This window comes from Pogona vitticeps, chromosome 1 (assembly GCF_051106095.1).
Source record: "Pogona vitticeps strain Pit_001003342236 chromosome 1, PviZW2.1, whole genome shotgun sequence".
NCBI lineage: Eukaryota > Metazoa > Chordata > Lepidosauria > Squamata > Agamidae > Pogona > Pogona vitticeps.
This window is the reverse complement of record NC_135783.1, coordinates 20,516,022-20,536,732: the sequence shown is the minus strand read 5'-3', so window position 1 is coordinate 20,536,732 and position 20,711 is coordinate 20,516,022. Positions and strand designations below refer to the sequence as shown.

Below are 20,711 nucleotides of genomic sequence, written 5' to 3'. Positions count from 1 at the left end.
GGGATGACTAAATGTACTGGAAAAGATAAGTGAAAAGCAGTAAAAAAGGAGAACGACCAACATGAGATGGATTAATTAATGGCAATTAATTCACAGTGTTGTTATAAATCAAAAACAAGTTGATGATGTATGTAAATAACAAGAACTTATAAACATTAGACAATGGAACTTGGTGGATCCAAGAAGCCATAATTATTCAGAGTTTTTCTAATGCATATCAGAAAGCACTGATGTTCCCTTGGTGGTAAGTTGGGCAAACATTCTTCAACAAGTTCTTCTCTACATTATGTGCCATATATAATTATAAAGAGAGAGAGGTGTTTTTTAAAGCACCAAACAGCACTTCAAACAAGTCTGCTCTAGATCCTAGAAGGATGTGGTTAATCACTTAAAACATATATTTAGAAGAATAACCGACAAAACAGAAAAAATAAAACATGATAGTAAGATATTTCTACTTCTGACTTCTTCTTCTGACCAAAAGTCTGCTCTTTTATTCTGATCAAATGAAGATGACAGAAACTGAAATATTTTGCTTTTTTTGGGTTTTTTAAAAAGTCACTCTACTAAATATATTTTTGACCAAACTCCAGTAGGCTCCAGGAGGCAGTGGAAGACAGGAGGGCCTGGTGTGCTCTGGTCTATGGGGTCACGAAGAGTTGGACACGACTTAACGACTAAACAACAAATATATATAAACACTTCTAACAATAGTAGTTACCTATTACATATGATTTTATATTTTGTATCTTTTTGGTTGAACTAATAAATATATCACCCAGTGTGGATTTTGGAATATATGAAATGCAATTTTCTTTCCCATATTTCTGTGTTGTGTGGGTAGGAAAGGGTGGATGACTGTAAAAAATCTGTATCCTAACGGGGAAAAAAAGGACAGAAGTGTGGGATATTATTAATGTCACTGTTCAAGAGGGGCATAAAGTTATAGAAAAAAACTAAATTTAATAAGGATAGGGGAATAATAGATCTCCTTAGATGTATCTAATACAAGGTGGATGTATGGGAAGAATTTACATTCATCTTTAACACCTCCTCTCCCTATTTTTTTATAAAAATGAATTGTAAGAAGTAATGAATCAAATCTGCCCACAACTATATGCAATCATACACATGTAATAAAAATCAGATCCCATTGAGAAAGTAGTACAGTATTTACTCATATGTAAGCAAATACAGAACAATTAGAAACGTGAGAAACCCATATTCATGTCCTTATCCAACTTCAAAACTTTATCTACAGTGCCATACTGGCACCCTTTAATTAAGGCGTTGATGACAAAATTTATCTTGTATTATCTTAATTTGTTTTGGAACAAGTGATGTAAGGAAGAGTACACTGTAAATTATGTATATCTTACATCCGCTATTTGCGGGGTAAACAGGGATACCACTACATATCATTTAAATGTATGATACTGTATTTAATATATTTATCCTGTTAATCAATTTTCATTTATTCTTCAGTGGCTAAAGTCCTGTTGCATAATTTACCCTGTAGAAGGGTGAAATCATCAGTAGGGCAATTTTTTAAGGAATTAACTTCTACTTCTGTCTTGAGGCTTTTCCAACTCCTGTGTAATCTCTTTAATTGCATGGAAGCCATGGGATGGAAAGAGGAAGAGCAACAACTGTCATTTGATTTTTTCCACTCCATTTGCATCAATGTAAGGTGTGCACAAACAGGCATAATTTACACAACAGGATTTCAGCCAATATGTTTTTACTATTAATGGACAGAAACTGCTTGATGTTTTCTTCTGCTGCTGAGTCTGACTAGCCTGTATTTCCCTAAGTCATTGATTTTTTTCTGTGAGCACCAAGGACATTTAATATGTTCACTACAGCATCAGGTTGCTCTTCTGCACTATGAAGAATATAACTACTCTGATTAAACCTACACACACATTCTGTGGCTTCCTCTGTAGCTCCACCTACTAAGGACCATGAGAATCAAACACAGTCCCCTTCTTAAAGATAATGATTATGTGTTGTTAAGTTGACTCCAGTTTATGGTAATCTTTGTCATGGTTTCCTAGATATAATGTACCCAAAAGTAGTTTACCAGTCTCTTCCTTTTCTGGTTCACTAGGACTGTACAACTGGGCCAGGGCTATGCAGGACAGCTCTTCTTGAGCAGGTACTATGGGGATTCAAACTCTTCAGCCCTGGCCACAGCCAGGTGCTCCAACTAATTGAGCCATCCAGTCATCCTTCTTCAGGACAGATGCATTTGCTCTTATACGGGTCTTCCCTCACTCCACAAAATTGTTCAGTAGAAACTGATTAAAGCCCTCAAACTACATTCCCTCTAATTTTAAGCCACAATTGAAACCAAAGGGGCTGGAAACACTCACTGTGAGTGCGCGGAAGAGGAGGAACTTCGCTGTGTGGAGGGGGACACAGTACTGCTCACCTATGCAGCTACACAACTTAGAGAAAATGTTGTGCCTCAAATAATTCCAGGCACACCTAGGGTATAGGCAGGACTCTTTGTATTCCAAAAATCTATGCAAAGAATAGGATTTTGTATTTGGTGTAGAATGCAGAATTCTGAGAATTTTTCTTTCTTTCTTCAAGCTATGTGAGATACCATATTTTTTCCATGTATAAGACACTACTTTTTCCTAAAATCATTACAAAAAAATTGAGGGGCATCTTATACACAGAAATAAGCTGAGGAGAGAACAAAACTGCCTGTACCTTGCGTCTGCAAACAGGCTTCCTCCAATCAGGAGGCTTAGTTTCCTACATTCAGGAAGCTTAGCTTCTGCCAATCATGAGCCTTATGGAACTGATGTCAGCTGATGCTGAACAAACCAATTGGAACACACCTTGTTGGAGGTGGAGCCTGTAGGCAATGCTCAGATTCATAATCAAGCGTTCTGAGCCCAGAGGCCGAATACTCAAAGCTAAGTTAAGATTTCTTAATTTTGGGTTAGAAAAGGGGGGGACATCTTATACATGCGAAAATATGGTAGTTAAGGATTTGTTTTACCAGTTCCACACCTGCAGTGATTTTCCATGGCTGAGCAGGGATTTGAACCCAGGCCTCGAGTCCTAGTATATCACTCTATCCACGAAACCCACCACACTGGGTATCCAGTTTTGTTTTGTTTTTTAAACTGTAGGCCTTTTCTGTGTTCCTGTTGGATCTCCAATTAGTCCTGTTGGATCTCTGATCATCCAAACAAAAACAATTGCCCAACAGTGTCTTATTCATCAAGAACATTCTCTGGAAGGATGATTAGTCATAATCAGGAAACTGACTTATCTCTACAAAATGGTGGCTTAACCCTCATGTGAGAGAATCTAAACAGACAGTTTAAAACTTGAGACTCTGCTCTTTCACTGTAAGCTTCAAGAGCTATCAAGAAAGCTATACATTCTGCAGTTGTTCACATTTGGACAACCACAGGATATTTTACATTTGACTCCCAGGGGTATCATTTTTGAGTGTTTCTACTTTAGCTGTCTTGAGATTATACCATATTAAAGTTAGCTCTCTGATAGCGATGAGACAGCGATCTCTATAACTGCAATTTTTTATGCTTAGTGTGTCAGGCTGTAACTTCTGAAGGACGTGAAATGCCGGCTGTTGATTCTAAAAGCAGTGAACTATCTTTGCAGGATCTACAAAGTGGGAATTTAAAAAGTTCTTTAGCTGCTATACATGAATTTGGCTGCAGTTACACAGATTGCAACGAGTGGAAGAACATCATCACGTCCACCTTAAATTTTCTTGAAAGGGAGAAAGAATTCCATTACATCAGATCTCTAATAGTGATGTTTTTCAGTCTGAGGAGTCCAGAGGCATTTCAGGTAATTACTCAGGACTTTCCACAACCACAAGAATTTATGCAGGCAAGAGTGTTGTGGATTTCTCCTTTATACTGACTTTATCTATCGAGTTCTGAGCTGGGGTTGTCTTCTTCATAATTTGGTCATTACTTGCATCTCAGTTACTGTACTTTTTACTAGTCATCTCAAATGTGATCTGAGCTGGACTTCGCAGGAATCAATAAAGACCCATACCAAAAACCTTCATCATTGTTTGAGCTAGAGTTTATTTCAGGTTTGCTTTGTGCTACCATCCTCCATCAGGAGAGAAAAACAGCATCTGTGAGTGTAAAACCAAACAATCAATGTACAACTCAACGCAACGTGACAAAAATGCTGCCAATGACATCTTACAGATACACCAAGCCCTTGGCCCTGCCTGATCAGGGAACAATGGGCAAAAGGCCCCACTGGCTGATAGGCAGGAGGTAGCCAATGGGTGGCGTACAGCTCTTCGACTACACTTGGGAGAATAGGAGGACCTGTAAGGCATTGAGCTTGAATTCCGCTTTCCTGATTTTCCTCTGGGTCATAGCCCTTGGCAAGGATTTACCATTTGTTCCTGGAGGTGTGTAATTACTTTAGCCATAAAAGCTGGAAGCCAGTCCATCCCAAACTGCATGGATGGAGCTTCAGCAGTGTTGGAGAATAAGCTGACTAAGCAGCCTCCAATGCGCATGCCTAAAAGGAATGCACGGTGGCGCACGGTGGCATCAGAAGACTCCTTTTACAAGTAACTTGGGTCATAATATCTGCACTGTCCATTACCATCCATTAGCTACAGACATAGCTGAAGGTACTGGTGTCTAGACCTGCTCCCCAAATTAATTTCATGATTCGAGGCCGAATCCTTGCAACCTGCAGTGTGGGTTGCTCAACGACAGCAACCCCTAATACACCTTCATTCAACTAAGCTTAGGCGTCATTAGGGCCCACTGAGGCAAACATATATTGTTCTTTCCAACGCCAACTCCACCTACATCACCATAATCCCCTACAGCCCCCCCCCCATAGGAGTGGGGTGAAAACCTTCTCTGGGAGACCTACTTTTTTTCCCCTTGGCCATGAGCTCACAAGAAGGAACATCATTCCTTGATTCACCCAGGGGTAAAGGAGTGGCTCATCTATTCTACGGTGAGTCGGGATGTGCATTAATCTCCTTCAGACCAGAACTGCCATCTGAAATGGATCCAGTCACGGGACAGATTGTAATCTTGTCAGGGATTCATGGTGCTTTCAGTCTGCTCGCCGGATAAACCAGATCTCATTGCGACGGTTAGGAACACTGGGGTTCTGGTAGGCAGCCACCAAGTAGGTTTCTCGGAGCACATTATCTGTGGGGCCCAGCAACTCCCAGAGAAGGCGAATCTCTCGTAGGATCGTTTCTTCTGTAGTTGTCCCATAAAAGACCCTTTACATGAGGTGAACAACAAAACAATTTCCCATAAAGATCTAGCATTAGTAAGAAACATTTGCTACTCAGGCACCCACTTGCTCTCCCATTCTTTTGTGGATGACTCCTTTCTTGAAAACAAACTGGGAACAGTGACCCCCAACTGTCAGCATGTTTTTGAAAGGTGTTTACCTTTCTCTGTGAGTTCTGCTGACTTGCATCTCCATCTTCCCTCTCATGCATTCCCGTTTTCCTAGCTAAGATGAAATAGCATATCCACCCATCCCTATTCTATTTGGAAGCCTCTGGAACCTAGAACATAACCCTAGAATACACAAAGCAGGGCCCACCTGGTGATAACCTGAAGTGCTGTTCTCTCTACAATTTGGATGTCCGGGTCTAAGGGAAGAGGTGGGTTAGGCTGAAATTCCTCAGGAAGGTAATAGGCAGTGAGGACTTCTTGAAGCAACTCAGTGCCCTCCTTGTTCAAATGGATTTCATTGATTATTGGCACTGTCATTCCCAAGTGACGATCTAGAGAAAAGCATACACAGACAGACCAGGCAGTGAAAGAGAGCTGTAGGAAAGTCATCCCATGCTTTTCCATCCTCAGTTTCTCCAGCTATTGTAAGTGGTAACAGGTCTGTTATGACACTTACGAAACTCGCACATACCTAAGGAGTTCTCCTTGCAGATGTACCGTATTAATTTCATGAAACCCATAGAGATACTCTGCTCATATTTAGGTTCTTGTCTGGTGATGCATGCCCATTTCCCAGCTGGGTACAACCGTTCCTCATATGCTAGCTCCTCACACTAAACCAAGAAGGAAGAAGAATTAGTGTGACAGCCCAGTAGGCTCACCTGACAACAAACCAATCAGGGTGGTAATGACTGAAAAAGCCTTGGCATGTAAGATAAAATGGAAAAGTAATTCCCAGTTCCATCCACACTGCAGAAGAAACTACAACTGTTTCAGTGCCATAATTTGCAATGTGCATGATAAACTCAAACAGAAAGCCTGATGGTGTAAAACCACATATGCCTCACTATCATGATCCCCAAACCAACATTTACCTAGGCAGCAGCAGAAAAAGAAGAACAAAGAGAGACAGTAGATTTATGTCTTGTGAAAGGTTGAAAGATCTTCAATGGTTTTTATATCATTTGTTTTATTCACATTCAGAATAGATATAATGCTTTCCTTCAGGTTATAATCGTGGCTTCTCTTACTACTGGCAGCTGGGATAATCCTCACAAGTTCACTGTAATGCTAGGAAATAGCTTTAAACAATGCTTGTGACTGGTCTAAGGATCGTAACAATAAACTGTACTGTAATGCTTCTCTACTGAACATCTTTTTATGAGACATATCACTGCTTTAATATTAACGTTTCTATTCACTTTTTAAAAATTCTGGAGCTCCCCAGAAATTAAAACATTGCTTAGATCAGTGGTTTTTAACCTTTGTTACTCGGATGCTTTTGAACTGCAACTCCCAGAAACCCCAGTCAGGACAGCTGGTGGTGAAGGCTTCTGGGAGTTGCAGTCCAAAACTCCTGAGTAACCCAAGGTTAAGAACCAGTGGCTTAGATGGTCACTTACCATGTTTACTTCCGAATCATAGTTTTTTAAACAACAGGGGTGGCACATGTCTAAATAGTTACCAGGAATGAAATTCCCTTGAACTCTACACAAATGTACAGGATTGCACTGTCACTGTATGACACAGATTCAGTACACGCTTAGAGATGACACCTTTCCCCCACAAAAAGCAACTGCAGTGGCAGGGAAAACATTAATCGGATCCTCCAAGAAGAAAAGGCAGGGGAACAGAACTACATCTAGAGTTCCTCATTCTCAAAAATTTCAAGGAACGAGGATGCTTCCCCAGGTCTCCAAGCAAGGAAACAAATCTCAGGGAAAAATTTGCAAGAGGAGGAGAAAATGTGGTTTTATTGTGTATGGTACCTTTCATGCAACTGGCTGAATGCAGATGTGTTTGAATGCATGTTGAATGTGTTACATTTGTTTAGGACGTAATATAGGAAACCCATATTGTCTGTGCCACAGTTCCAAGTAAATAGAATATTTTTTCCAATTGTCACAAAAGTGCATGCCCTCTTGAGATCACAAGGTATCCCCCATCCCCAGGTCTCAGGTTCTAAAATCTCAGAAAGGGGAAACTCATGGTCAGGCAACCCTAGACGTATCAGACAAGTTTAGTCAATCTACTATTTTGTCCTCAACACGGCACAGAACTAGGACCAACAAGCATATGAGTATATGCTTTAGGAACAACACTCTGCACTTCACAGGAAACAAAAGTTTACTCATATGCAAGGGCTCACCTTCTCATGTTGTGATAAAGTGGCATACGGCACAGGCTCGCGTGTCTGATTATGGCGCGTCATTTGTACAATTGGACCTGCCATCTCTATCAAAACACAACAAATTGGGAAAAATTAAAAGTAAAGCTGAAACATGTCTTAATGCTTTCCAAAAATATGTAGAATTGTATACAACCAAGCAAATTTCCTCCAGGATTTTCAGGAGATCATATTACAGATTTAAAGGCATGCTGGCATTGCAATAGTTCTTCCTGAAACAGCATGGGTGGACTGATGCTAATATTTGAGTTTCCCTATGCTACCCTTGGTCCCTCTTTAGGCAACGGTTTTTGAGACAGCCACCTGGGAACGTACGGTGGTGCCCTGCATGACGACGATAATCCGTCCCGGGAAAATCGCTGTTTAGATAAATTATCGTCATGCGAAAACCCTTTCCCCATTGGAATGCACTGAAACCTGGTTTGATGCATTCCAATAGGGAAAATACCTCATTGTCCAGTGAAGATAGCCCATAGGGAAGCCATTTTGCAAGCGCCGATCAGCTGTAAAAATGGCTGCCCTGCAAAGCATGGGTCCGGAAAACACAGGGCAGCCATTTTGCGGAGCTGGAAAAATCGTCGTCCTGCGAACAAACGGTTCGCGAAGCACTGACCTAATCGACGTCCAGCAAAAATCCCCCATAGGAATGACTGTTTTGCGAATCACTATAGCGATCACAAAAAGTCATCATCATGCGGATTCATCGTTTAGCAGGGTCGTTATTTAGCGAGGTACCACTGTATAGGAAAAAACATTGCCTTTCAAGAAATCTGACGACCAAATTAGATAAGAGGCATTTCACATATTAGCATGACTGGCTTTTTAAAGGGGAACCTGCAGGCTACCAGTGGAAGTTCCCACTGATATACATGCACCCCAAACAAATAGTAGGCTCAGAACACCCTGATTTGGATCAAGATGGCAGCAAAGGGCAAAAGGCGAAAGAATGCCACACCTGGTGACAGTGTCCCATTTCAGGCTGAGCTATCTACTTACTTGACTTCATATTACCTGCATTAAAAATGTGCTGCCTAATCTGACCACAGTATTCATACTATGCTTCTATGTTCCCTTGTAGTGTGAGTATCTTTCCTTCTCCTTATTTTGCTTTTGCTTTTTTATTACACAGTTCTGCATTAAGTTTTGAATTGGCTAGTGAACCATCTTATTGTAATATCAAATTCATATTATGTTGTATCTATTGGGTTACTGTTTTGGCTCCCATCTGTTGACATAATTTTTAACATCTTTTAATACTTATTTATGGTGAGTCACTTGAGAAATGTTCCACAGTGGAAAGCAGCATAAAATTAAAATTTTAAAAAATTATGTTTCTTTTTTCCTTGAGAAAAATAACAGACTAACTTTAACACAACCTTTGGTATGCCTTTGCCTGCACATGGTTCTTGAAGTACTTTACTAATAGAAACACTAGCCAGAATCCTGTTGGTGGTTCATACACTCACAAGTTAAATTGGGTAAATCATGGTGGCAAACTCACTAATAAAGTCACACTGCTAGGTGGGCACCTATTGAGCGCGTGCTTTGCAATGAAACTGGCACCTTGTCAGTTAGCAGCAATTTGCCAACATGCATTATGAAATTTATATGTATTCATATATTTCACCAATAGGAGTCTAGCCATTATCTTTTAATCTGAAGCTTAATTCCAAAGAGAAAATGAAGTAATTCCTGTTAAATTAGTGCTGGCGTTAGTTCCAAACCACAGAAAACCCAACTCCACTTTCAATGGATTCATCCCACTCATGCAACCAACGTAATTACTATACCAGATTTGAACTCATTATTTTCTTAAATGCAAGAACAAATCAAAACAAACTGATAAAAGCATGATAGTGCATGATGGTTGATTGAATTCACAGAGTCCTTGAAAAAAAAATTCCAGTGATTAGTTAATATGGCCTAAAGAATTAAAGAAATCTTTATAAACCTGACAGAAACTGAAGAATATTTGAGAATATGAAGTATCCTATAAAAGTAGTTGTTGGAAGACTTCAGTCTTTAAAATGCTACCTTCCTGTGGTTGTTTACAGATATATACCATTTCAAGACTATACAAGACCAAACACAGCTAAAGCATTTTGCCAAGGACTGAGCAGAAGAAGTTTTTTATTCTAGCTTAAAACAGAAATGGGATTCACATAATCTTGACTGGCTGACCCTCATGTTAACTGTGAAACTACTTGCACGGTTATTTTTCAGAGCCAGGCGTAATAGCACTGACTGGCAGCACCGAGCTAACATTTTCTCTAGTGAAGCATATTCCAAAGTTTAACCAATATTGCAGAAACAAAACTTAGAGGTTAGAAATCATGCCGGCTCATAGAGGAGAAACACAAAGCCAGAATTGATAGCCTACACCTGAAGTATGGAAGAGAACATAACTTGAGATGAAGGTGGTGCCTGTCTGGGTCGAAGCCCAAACAAAGATGAATAGTCCCTGTTTTGAAGGTACCTGACCTGAAATAAACATTCTTACCTTGAGGGAGTGATACTTGATGAGTGCTGGCTACTGTCTCCCAATGAGCAAACAGCCTGTTCTGTTCCTCCCCGTCCGTTGGCCCCTCCTCTTCATCCAGAACTTCATCGCTCATTTCATTAAGTTCTTCAAGGGTAATGCGAGCCATCTGAACACTAGAGTTCCTGCAGAAAAGGGTGCAGACATTCCGCAAGCTGAGTAGTTCAGGTAAGGCCAGCAATGGTCCCGCTCCACTTACAAGTGAAGTGCTACGCACACTGGCCACCACTTGCTTGCTTGTTGCTGTAACATTGCTCAACACTACAAATATGCAAAACTGAGACACCCGTTCCGAAAACCTGAAGAGAAGCTATTAGAAAATATAATACAGTATAGTGACTGAAATTCCAAAATGGAGCCTATTGGATTTCTACCAGTTTGAAGGAATTGTCATTTTGTTCCATTTTAGGAAAAAAAAAACATTGCTTTGCTTTCAATGTTGTTACATACCTTCAAGTCAGAACTGACTTATTGTGGCTCTAATTGAATTTTCAAGGCAAGCAAAGTGTTTAAGGAGTGGTTTTACCAGTTCCATCCCTCCAGCAAGTTTCCATGACAGTGGAGGAATCGAACCCAGGTTCCCAGAGTCCGATTCCATTGCTCTTTCTACTGCACCACACTGGGTATCCTTGCTTTTAATATTAGTTGCAAAATCAGTTCTTCTGCTACTAAGAGACTTCCTTGGTTTTTTAAGCCAGCTTTCTACTCAGCTAACACACATTTGTATTACAGTATTTCACTTCGAGTCATTCTAGATACATATTTCAAAATATGTAACTTACTATGGTCACATGTATAAGCAATTAGAATTCTTTTGCAGGAATACAATTGCAAAAATCCCTGCAAGTTACAATGCTCATAAATTCTGTTACATGCAAGTATGCTTCAACAGAAAATGCCACTTTTTTCTGCTACAGGTTTTATTAAAAATAAATAAATAGAGAGCTTTGATAGTTATGTTTTCCTAATATGCATGAACTTTTATCCAGCACATCTAGCTTTTGGTTGATCTATATTAAACCATGTACTCTTCTACTCAATACTGTAATTGATGTAAGAACCATCAGCAGTTGTGTTTGCACATTTCTAATTGTTGTTCCTTGGAAATAGGCAAGCGTTTTTGATAAAAATTAACATAATGCAAACATATTAAAGCTGATGCCCCATACTTAGACGAAGCAATCAGGACCACTGCCCAGTTTCTCCATCTTCTATTCTTGTAGCCTTCAGCTGTGTGTTCACATGTGTGCGTGTGGCTGGGTTTGACACCTGAGTTTCTCCATCAACACAATGAACATCTCCCTCATATATAATCCAGATATTACCAGAGTTCAGCTCCCACAGGGGAAGTCCATAGGTCAACAAATCAGCAGGTGTAGTTCAACAACATCTGCAAACCCGCAGGTTGGGAACCATCAAAGCACATACTGTATACAGCATGGCTCCTGTACCTCTGCAGACACGGAGAGCCATACTGATGGCGCAGTGTCTCTAAGTTTGGCAAAATGGATTCTAGATCCAAGATGTCAGGTTACTGGCAATACATAGAACAAAACAGACCTGCTGGAATAAAGTTCCTTCATAACAATTCCCCATAAATGGATGATTTCACCATAAAAGCATTATTTGGAAACATGCTACAAAATCAGAAATCTATTCATCATCATCTTAGAACAACAGAGCTGGAAGAGATTCCAGCCCTTGTTATGGAAGCATAGTGCCGAATTAAAAGTCCAACCTCTGGCTCCACAGCCAGATGCCTAAACTATTGATTGATCCAGCAGTTCACTTTAGTTAGCACAAGGCCAATAACTCAACACCGGATTATGTTGAATGGTGGCCAAAACAAGCCTATCAACAATTATTATCAAGCAGCCTGGACAATGCATGAGTGGTATCTTAAATAACAACTGTATTAATTTAAGGAAAAGCAAATGGCAGATAACAGTAGCACCTTAGTCCACAAATGAAGGGCTGTAATATAAATGCTCCTACACATATCTCTCAGCAAACAGAAAACATACTATAGAGAGAAGTTATTATACATGATGAGTTTACTTAATTTTTGCAGAGATTGTTTATAATTGCAGACAGCGTAATTCCTACACCAACATTCCGAGGTGGTACAGTCCATTCTATCACCATATTTTGCTCTTATCTGCAGGCATCAAGATACTTTATGATGTCAGAAAGATTCAGGAGTACCAAAATATTAAATCAGTTTTGCAACCACAGCCTTTCTCAAATAATATTTTTCTATTTATTTTTCAAGACACCATAACGAAAGCCCACAACATTTAGTAGAAACAGATTATAAATTCAAATAGTGGCTGTGTATAAGTACCTATGCACTTCCAATGCACTTCAAACACTTGCATTTCTTTATCTGTATCATTTCTACAGAATGATTACTGTATATGCATCCTTACTCTGAAATGTCTCAGATCACCTGGTCGGACTCTTGAATTCTTCAGTTTATAAGCCACCATAAGAAGAGCTTTGAAAGATGATTACAAGGGCCTATGTCATCAGTTTCATTCTGTATTCTATACCCATCAACCCATGTTGCTGTTTCCAGCAGCCTGCATTCAGAAGCATCCTGCCTCTGATCCTTGAAGTACCATATAGCCATGACTGCTAGCTACTGAAACTGAGCATTAATTTGCATTTCTCCGACTTTCTCAGAACATTCACAATTGTTCCTGTCTCACTGGCTTTTGTGAACAAGTTACTGCTATATCAGCCAGAATCTTGTTGGGATTTTACTCTGGAATATGTAGGTTTTAAAGTGGTAGCTGTGTTAATCTGTGCAAGCATATTATACAAGAAACAAAAGCAAAACAATAACAATAATAAAGAAGACAAAAACATGGTGACACCTTATAAAATTAACTTCTATATTTTAATGTGAGTTTTAAAGCTTCAAAGGTAAAGTCAGAGATTCTTAACTCATTATCATATGTGTAATGCCGAAATGATTATGTTCTTTCTACTTCTATCTGAGCCTTGTGGCACAGTGTTTAAACCGCTGTACTGCAGCCAAAACTGTGCTCACGACCTGGGGTTCAAATCCCAGGTAGCCGGCTCAAGGTTGATTCAGCCTTCTATCCTTCCGAGGTCAGTAAAATGAGTACCCAGCTTGCTGGGGGGGGGGCAATGTGTAGCCTGCATAATTAACTTGTAAACCGCCCAAAGAGTGCTTGAAGCGCTATGGGGTGGTATATAAGCAGCACGCTTTGCTTTTGCTTTTGTTACTTTCTAAAGCCTGGGGTTCCCTTACCAACTAACCATTGTCACTTTTTACAGAACAAAGCTTCAAAGAAAAAGAACGGAATATCAAGCTGGGGTCTTAAGTCATTACTAATTGTGAAATGCCACACTGACTTACACAATTTGCGACTTATATCTAGTAACCAACCACTATATTTTTATCTTGGGGCCACATATAACTGTTTGCCATGTAGTCTCATTCTTATGTCTGAAGAAGTGGACTTCTTCAAAAGTTCATATTCAAAAGTTCATATTCAAGCATAGTAGTTCAGCAGCCCTGAAATTAAAAGGCGCCTTCTTCTTGGGAGGAAAGCGATGACAAATCTGGACAGCATCTTGAAAAGCAGAGACATCACCTTGCCAACAAAAGTCCGAATAGTCAAAGCTATGGTTTTTCCTGTCGTGATGTATGGAAGTGAGAGCTGGACCATAAAGAAAGCAGACCGCCGAAGAATTGATGCCTTTGAATTGTGGTGCTGGAGGAGGCTCTTGAGAATCCCCTGGACTGCAAGGAGAACAAACCTATCAGTTCTAAAGGAAATCAACCCTGAGTGCTCACTGGAAGGACAGATCCTGAAGCTGAGGCTCCAGTACTTTGGCCATCTAATGAGAAGAAAAGACTCCCTGGAAAAGACCCTGATATTGGGAAAGTGTGATGGCAAGAGGAGAAGGGGACGACCGAGGATGAGATGGCTGGACAGTGTCTGCGAAGCAACCAACATGAACCTGACACAACTCCGGGAGGCAGTAGAAGACAGGAGGGCCTGGCGTGCTCTGGTCCATGGGGTCACGAAGAGTCGGACACGACTAAACGACTAAACACACACACACAGTTACTCTTTAAGATGCCACAATGTTTTTGACTTTTTAATTATTTTGCTTCTGTTTTGTGGCCTTGGCTGCCAGATGGGTGGTATATAAATAAATAAATTCTGTTTCTTGTTTGATATATACTGGAATAAGTGACATTGCAAAATTGTGACAAACTGCACAGATTAACAAGATGTCAACCATGTGCCTAGTTTTGTGACTGGCATATAATCAGCACCTTGATAATTAGTTGCAATTTGTCACCCAATTTACACAATTTCACTTATTTTGGAGTAAAATCCAATAGCCAATATGTTACATTGGTACAGTATTTTATAGACTCAGCTGCAGCAAGTACCATTGAACGGAACAGCTTATTTGTTTATTTATGCAACAGCCTTAAGATCATCCACAAAATTAGTTTGTTTTTGTAGCTTGGGGGAATCTAGATTTTCTCCACTTTATTAGAGATATTCTTAAATGCAACGAGTTTCTCCTTCATAAGATTTATATAAATTGTTTTCTTATTTCCAGTGGTTATATAAATGGTGTTGTTAATAATGGCCCAAATCCTGTTGCTTATTGTAGTAAATCATGCTACAGTAAGGGACCCACGAAATCCCCATTGAATCAATGGGGCTACCCTAGTGCAATTTATTATGCTAAACAACACCATTTTGGCCAATGCCTTCCCACATCCACCAATCTCACCCTTGACACTAGGCAGGAATATGTAAACTCCAGAGACTTCTCTTACTGTGTTCCCAAAATTCTGAAACTTTCGTCAAATGGAAAGTTGCTCAGGATCTTACAATATCAAATTCCAAAAATATATTAAAAATGGTGTTTGTGGGTAACTGGCCACCGAAACCAACACACAGTTTTCAGTAAGTTTATTTTCTAAAATTCATATGGCAGGATTTTATGACAGTTTTCTCAAAGGAGAGCAGAAACTGGATACTGTATATAAGACATCACAAACAGGTGATATGGCTTTCAAGCAGAGGATGACAGAGGGTGGATACTCAGAGACAAAGACACAGGGTGTTTCCAGAGGAAGAATTATTGCCACTAGTAATTAGAAGATACTGTACAGACATGCTTCTTCCTATCAGATTTTCTGCAGTGAAGAAAAATATGGGGGGAGGTGTGGAAGACGCAGGAAAGATTATCAAACAAAGACCCTGTAAAATGTAGAGAGCAAGACCAGGAAGAGGCATGAGAAAAGCCAAAAATTGTTCAAAGTAGATTCTTGTAGAAGCAAGAAGACTTTGAAGAAATAGAGCAGGTTTTCTCTAGGCTTTGTATTATTGCAGAAAATGAGAATGTGAAGCTCTTAGATGTGAAAAAAATTGCAGTGGGATGGTATCTATACAGCCTCACAATCAGTAAAGTAGAAAGGAGATCCTTTTGAAGAGAAAAAGTGAAGAGTGGGCATGGGGAGGAGAGATTAAGTGGCACTTCACTGAATATAGGGGGCAAATCTAATAAAAGGAACAGAAAGGGGTGGCCTCCCCTTTCTCCCACATTACAGAACAGTTTGAGGTTGAAATAAAATTGCCACTTTATCAGGCAAAATTCAAAGGAAAAAGGAAAAACAAAAAAGACAAAAAACATGTGGCACCTTAAAGATTATTAGTTTAATATGAGCTTTCGTGGATCGAGTCCACTTCTTCAGAGATATGGAATAAAATGAAATATTGTACAAAAATACAGAAGGGGCACTTTATTTCCTATGCTGGAGAGGCAGGCATCAATCCAACGGGGTGGAGCTTTCCACACAGATGGGAGGGTCAGCAACAGAAAACTACACCTGGTGAATTTCTTCCTGCCACGCGACACTCCCAGATAGAAATGGTTGATTCTGCTTCCTGGGTGGGTGTAGGTGTGTTTGTGTTTTCAAAGGACAAAAAATGTTGGCAGGCCAGTAGGGCTAGTCTGGAACAGTAAAGGGGAGGTGGCCAGGCAGAAGAACAGGCAGTGAGAGGGGGGACTCTCGAGCAGAGGGGGGGCGCACAGGCGTCCCCCCCCCCCCCCAGAATATCTCCCCATTGTAAAGTTGTCTAAAGGGAAAAGAAGCCGAAACGAAAGCTCCAGGCGACTCCCAGCGGAGACGAACTGCCGCATCAAGGCACGGGGAAGGGACCCAGGAGTCCGGGGGCCGAAGCGCTAAGTCCCAGATAACGACCATTATTGTGGGGACGAGAAACAGAACGAAGAGAGGCCGAATCGCCCACTGACAAGGGAAAAAGAAAACAACAGGCGAAGGAAACCTGACCTAGGGCATCACGAAAGCTCCGCCCCCCCTCCACCCTAACCGCCAATCCCCTCAGCCTCGCGGCCGGGGAGGGGAGGAGAAGGGGGAATAGAGCGCGCGCAGTTCCCAAGGCGGAAAAGAGAAGGGGGTCTCAGTCCCACTCCCCTATTGGGATAGAGGGGGGGGGAAAGGGAGGGAGCGGTTACCTGGCACTTCCTGCGCCTTTCCCGACCCGGAACGGATTCTGTGCGCCGAAAGGAGGGAGTGACCACCAGAGGCAAACTGGAGGCCGAGCCTCAGACCTCCGAGGAGAGGCGGGGACGATGAGTGGTGACGTCATCGCCCGACCAATTAAATTTCTTTGGGCGCCCTCCCCTTTTTTCTTCTGAGGGCCCACCTGGGTTTCATCAGTTTCTGTTGCCACCATTTCCGGTTTCCATTTTCCAGCTGGTAGGATTCTCCATATGAGGGGCGGCGGTGGGAGAAGCAACACGTACATTATTGTCTATTTGAGTTTTAATCTTCAGATCCCGTGCCTAAAGCTTTTGGAAAGAGGAGTCCAGGCAGCAGGACAGGGAAGGGGCCTCGCCCTGCCTTCCCCAGCCAGCTGCGCTCCGCAGGTATCGGGACTGCCACCCCGTCACCCCCAGTCCCCATGGCCAAGCATTTGGGGGACAGCTGGAAGGTGACCCTGTCCGGATGATGCCATTCAAGCAGCCTTCGGGGAGATCAGCTGCCGTTGTCATCAGCAGCAGTCTGGTTTCCTCCCTCTTTTTCTCTTATTGGAGAAAAATCTAATAGGGATAAAAAGAAGGAACAGCCACACCGCGCCTTTAATTTGGAAGCAGTTGAAGCCTGCTTCGACTAGCAAAGGTGGAAACTTTCCCAGGGGAAAGACCAAGCTGTCTAATAGCACAACAGCGTATTTCATCCGGCTGTGCACATTTACGTATGGTCCATACACTTTGAGCCTTGCCATTTAGGTCAGTGACATGTCGAAGTCAATATGTAATATTCCCCAGAAGTTGGTAGCACCTATGCAGGAAGCGAGGCATCACTAAATTCCACTCACTACCTACAAAAAGTATATGGGAAGCGATGGACATTTTAAAAACATATGGCCCATCACCCTCACCCTTATGGTAGGATTGGAAACCTCGCAAGATTGTCAGAAAAGATTCCCCATCTTCTAGCATTTCCTTTATCTGGAAAACATGGGTGAACTCTCTACAGCAATGGTTCCCAGCCTTTTTTTGTCATATATAATAGGCAAGCAATCAGTGATACCCCAACCTGACAATTGCACAAAAAGGCATTTTTAATGAGGTAGCCAGCCCTTCTCAAAGTAGAGGCTTCTTTCTCTCTCGAAGTCTTGTTTCTCATACATACATATATACACTACTTTAATATATGGCTCGAAAAGCTCAAGGAAGAAATTAATTAAGGACTACAGCACATATACAGCGACCCTCCAGAAAACACTCTGTGACCACCAACCCTGGGGGTCCTGGCTTCCAGGCTGGGAAACATTGCTCTACAGACTCAGCAGGCTCAGGGTGGGTGATCCCAGCTGGACCAAAGACAAATTTTCAGATTTGCCAAATTCCTGAGGGCAGCAATCCCATGGGGGGAGAGGACCAGCCTGTTTAATTAGCCTATTTTTTAAACCCAGCAATTATGTACTATTAAGGTTGCTACAGTGGGTTTTGAATAACTGAAAAATTGAATTTGATTTAAAAAAATTAAATTAGGGGGGATTTGCTTATTCTAGTGGGCAACATTGTACTTTAAAAACACTTTTAAAGGGAAAAAATGTTGGGGTATGGGGCCCTCTAAAAAGTCATTAGATTTAAAAAGCGTTTGTCAGAGTTGCCTGCTGGTACAGGAAAGTTCTCTTTCAGAACAGTGCAAAGTCTGAGTCTGGCAGCCATGCTCCCCATGGGTGTGATCACTTTCTCTAGGTGGCTAGAATGCCTATCTGTCTCTGTACATTACATTAAAAAAAGATTATGTGGGAGAAGACAAGCATCCCGAATAAGCCACACATCCTGCAGACAACCATGTTTTCTATGGAAGCACCCTCAGACTGAAGGGAGCTGCAGCTAATACTGGACCAACAGTATTAACTTTTTTGGCTAAAACTCCTGGAGCCCCCTCCCCAAGTAACTTTCCTCCCCCCCTTCCTAATGGGGGAATTCTGGGAGTTACAGCAGAAAAGCCCCTGTAGAATCCATAGCTCTGGATTTAGTGGCAGAATTCTATTGTGCACCCTACATCCTAGTGGCAAATTGCTACTAACTAAGAAGTCACTACTTGTATTCCTCATCACATACCAAATCACACAAATGGGACATGATGAGGAATACAAGTGGCAATTCTTAACTAACAGCAATTCACCACTGCAATTTATCCTATTGCACTTATTGTGGCAGATACAGGAAATAAAATTTTGGTCAGTATAATGCTGCTTTCTATGTTCAGGACTTTACACTTGCCTTGACACAATTTTCTTTTTATGATGAAAGTGGTTATGTGCTCAGCTGTTCCTCCCCTTTGTGTGTGTGTGTGTGTGTGTGCATGCGCACATTCACCAGAACATAAAAGTAATAGTGTTTCTGAGTTCAGGTAGCCGTGCCTTTCCTTGGTTCCTCGTCAAAGTGATTCAAAGGCTAAGATTTCCTTTTGGCAAGTTAGTTTCTGTGGTCATGTTTTTATTAATTAAATTAAGACAACAACAATCAGAAGTGAATCATGAATATTACAAGACTTACGACAGGCCTGTTTGCAAACATTGCCTTTGCTTTGCATACTTGTTTGTTGTAGGCAGGAACAGGCAACAAATCCAGAATGGAGGGGAAAAGGCTTGTAGTGCGGAGTGTATACATACTAAATCTCTTGTGAAGTCCACTCTTAGCTCACAGTTGGGCAAAGCATCCCCCCCCACCCCACTTGATTGGGCTAAACTCCCAATTGCCCTAGATAGTGGTGAGGACTGCTGGGAGTTGCAGTCAAATATCCAGAGGGCCAAACTTTGCTCACCTATTTTAGTCACACAAAAATAAATGCTCCCTCAAATGCTTGTGACTGCGCCCCTTTGCCTTGGCTTTAGAAGCACACTTTCAGAAGCAAAAGATACTCATTTGAGAGGCATCTCACAATAAACCACGACAAGAAGGAGACTGACTGTACAGTGCAAAAGGAGGTGATACTAGCCTAAGGACTACCAGCAATAGGATCTGGGAACAGGCACTGAAGGAGTGAATAAACCAGCTGGAGAGCCCAGTTGGAGCTGAACTCCTCTCAGCAGTACCCCGTGGTAGTAGAAAGGGTCCACATTAAGGAAGAGGTTAGACTCTGTACCTGAGCTCAGCATGACCAGAGCTTTGAGCAAGAAATACTTGCAAAACGGAGCTTGCAAAACGGATGGCGAGTGTGTTTGCCAAAGCTATTAGTCGTACAGAAAATAGAGAGGGGAGGGTAGCTCCCCACTCTAATCTAGCAGTGGTCCGATGTGGCTTAGTGTTCCCCTGTGACAAAGTGCTCATATCTTCCATGGTACTTATATATATATAATTGACACATGAGACAGTAAGAGTTCTAAGACATGAGGAGGTTTTAGCTGAAAGATCCAAGGCAGTGGTTGACCTGAGATGCAATTTCGTTATGTGTGGAAGCAGTCAGCCTCTGAAGTGGGGCACAGAGATGGCGGAAGTGGTCAATTCAGTTGGAGTTGACCAAGGAGGTGTGAGAGGGGAGATCCACGCTGCTTGCGCTAAAGCCTCTGCTCTCGGGCCGGAGGCCTTGGGAATCCTGAAAAACAAAGTCTCATTAGCTTCTGATAACTGAGAGTCAAAAATGAAAAAATCTTGTCTCACAGTTAGTTTTTGATCTTATCAAGGCAAACTTCTCAAGTGACACCAAAAAGGCCAGAGCTGGAAATTCCCCCTGCCCTTGAACAAAAAGGCTCACAATTTCATATCTGATGACCCTGTTGCTCCTCTAGTGTGCAAGTGTCAAGATAACATGCATGCTTTTTGCAATATTTCACATTCCTGTTATATAGCACACAACACATTCCCTACAAACCCATGGGATAACTTTTGAACATCCAGTTCACAGGCAGTTTTAGAAGCTGTCTTTATCTCAGAAAACATTAAGCACAAAACTGGTGTAATACATCTTACTTGCAGTTGC

At 41.4% G+C, this 20,711-nt stretch overlaps 2 protein-coding genes across 9 annotated transcripts in view; both read right to left on the bottom strand.

Annotated features, from left to right (window-relative positions):
• Positions 1–4,065: 4,065 nt before the first annotated feature.
• Positions 4,066–16,872, bottom strand: LOC110080764 (heme-binding protein 1). Its single transcript, XM_020796925.3, has 6 exons — positions 16,724–16,872; positions 10,142–10,305; positions 7,603–7,688; positions 5,926–6,067; positions 5,602–5,785; positions 4,066–5,269 (listed from the first exon to the last, which is right to left on the bottom strand). Exons 1-6 carry the CDS (start codon positions 16,855–16,857, stop codon positions 5,095–5,097), a joined length of 885 nt encoding a protein of 294 aa, XP_020652584.3. The 5' UTR covers positions 16,858–16,872; the 3' UTR covers positions 4,066–5,094.
• A 2,335-nt stretch (positions 16,873–19,207) lies between these two features.
• KLC4 (kinesin light chain 4) overlaps positions 19,208–20,711 on the bottom strand; it is a 62,962-nt gene continuing 61,458 nt past the window's right edge. For all 8 annotated transcript variants that reach the window (XM_020796903.3, XM_020796907.3, XM_020796908.3 and 5 more), the window contains one exon: positions 19,208–20,327. In XM_020796903.3, the coding sequence (XP_020652562.3) occupies positions 20,238–20,327 (90 nt within the window). In that variant the 3' untranslated portion in view covers positions 19,208–20,237. The remainder of the gene's footprint in view (positions 20,328–20,711) is intronic.

Coding starts and splice junctions, on each gene's coding strand:
- LOC110080764 (XM_020796925.3), bottom strand. CDS start 16,857: ATGACGTCACCACTCATCGTCCCCGCCTCTCCTCGGAGGTCTGAGGCT. Junction 10,306..16,723: donor AAAGGCGCAGGAAGTGCCAG/GTAACCGCTCCC, acceptor CCTTTTCTGCAG/GAACTCTAGTGTTCAGATGG. Junction 5,270..5,601: donor GCACTTCAGGTTATCACCAG/GTGGGCCCTGCT, acceptor CCTCATGTAAAG/GGTCTTTTATGGGACAACTA.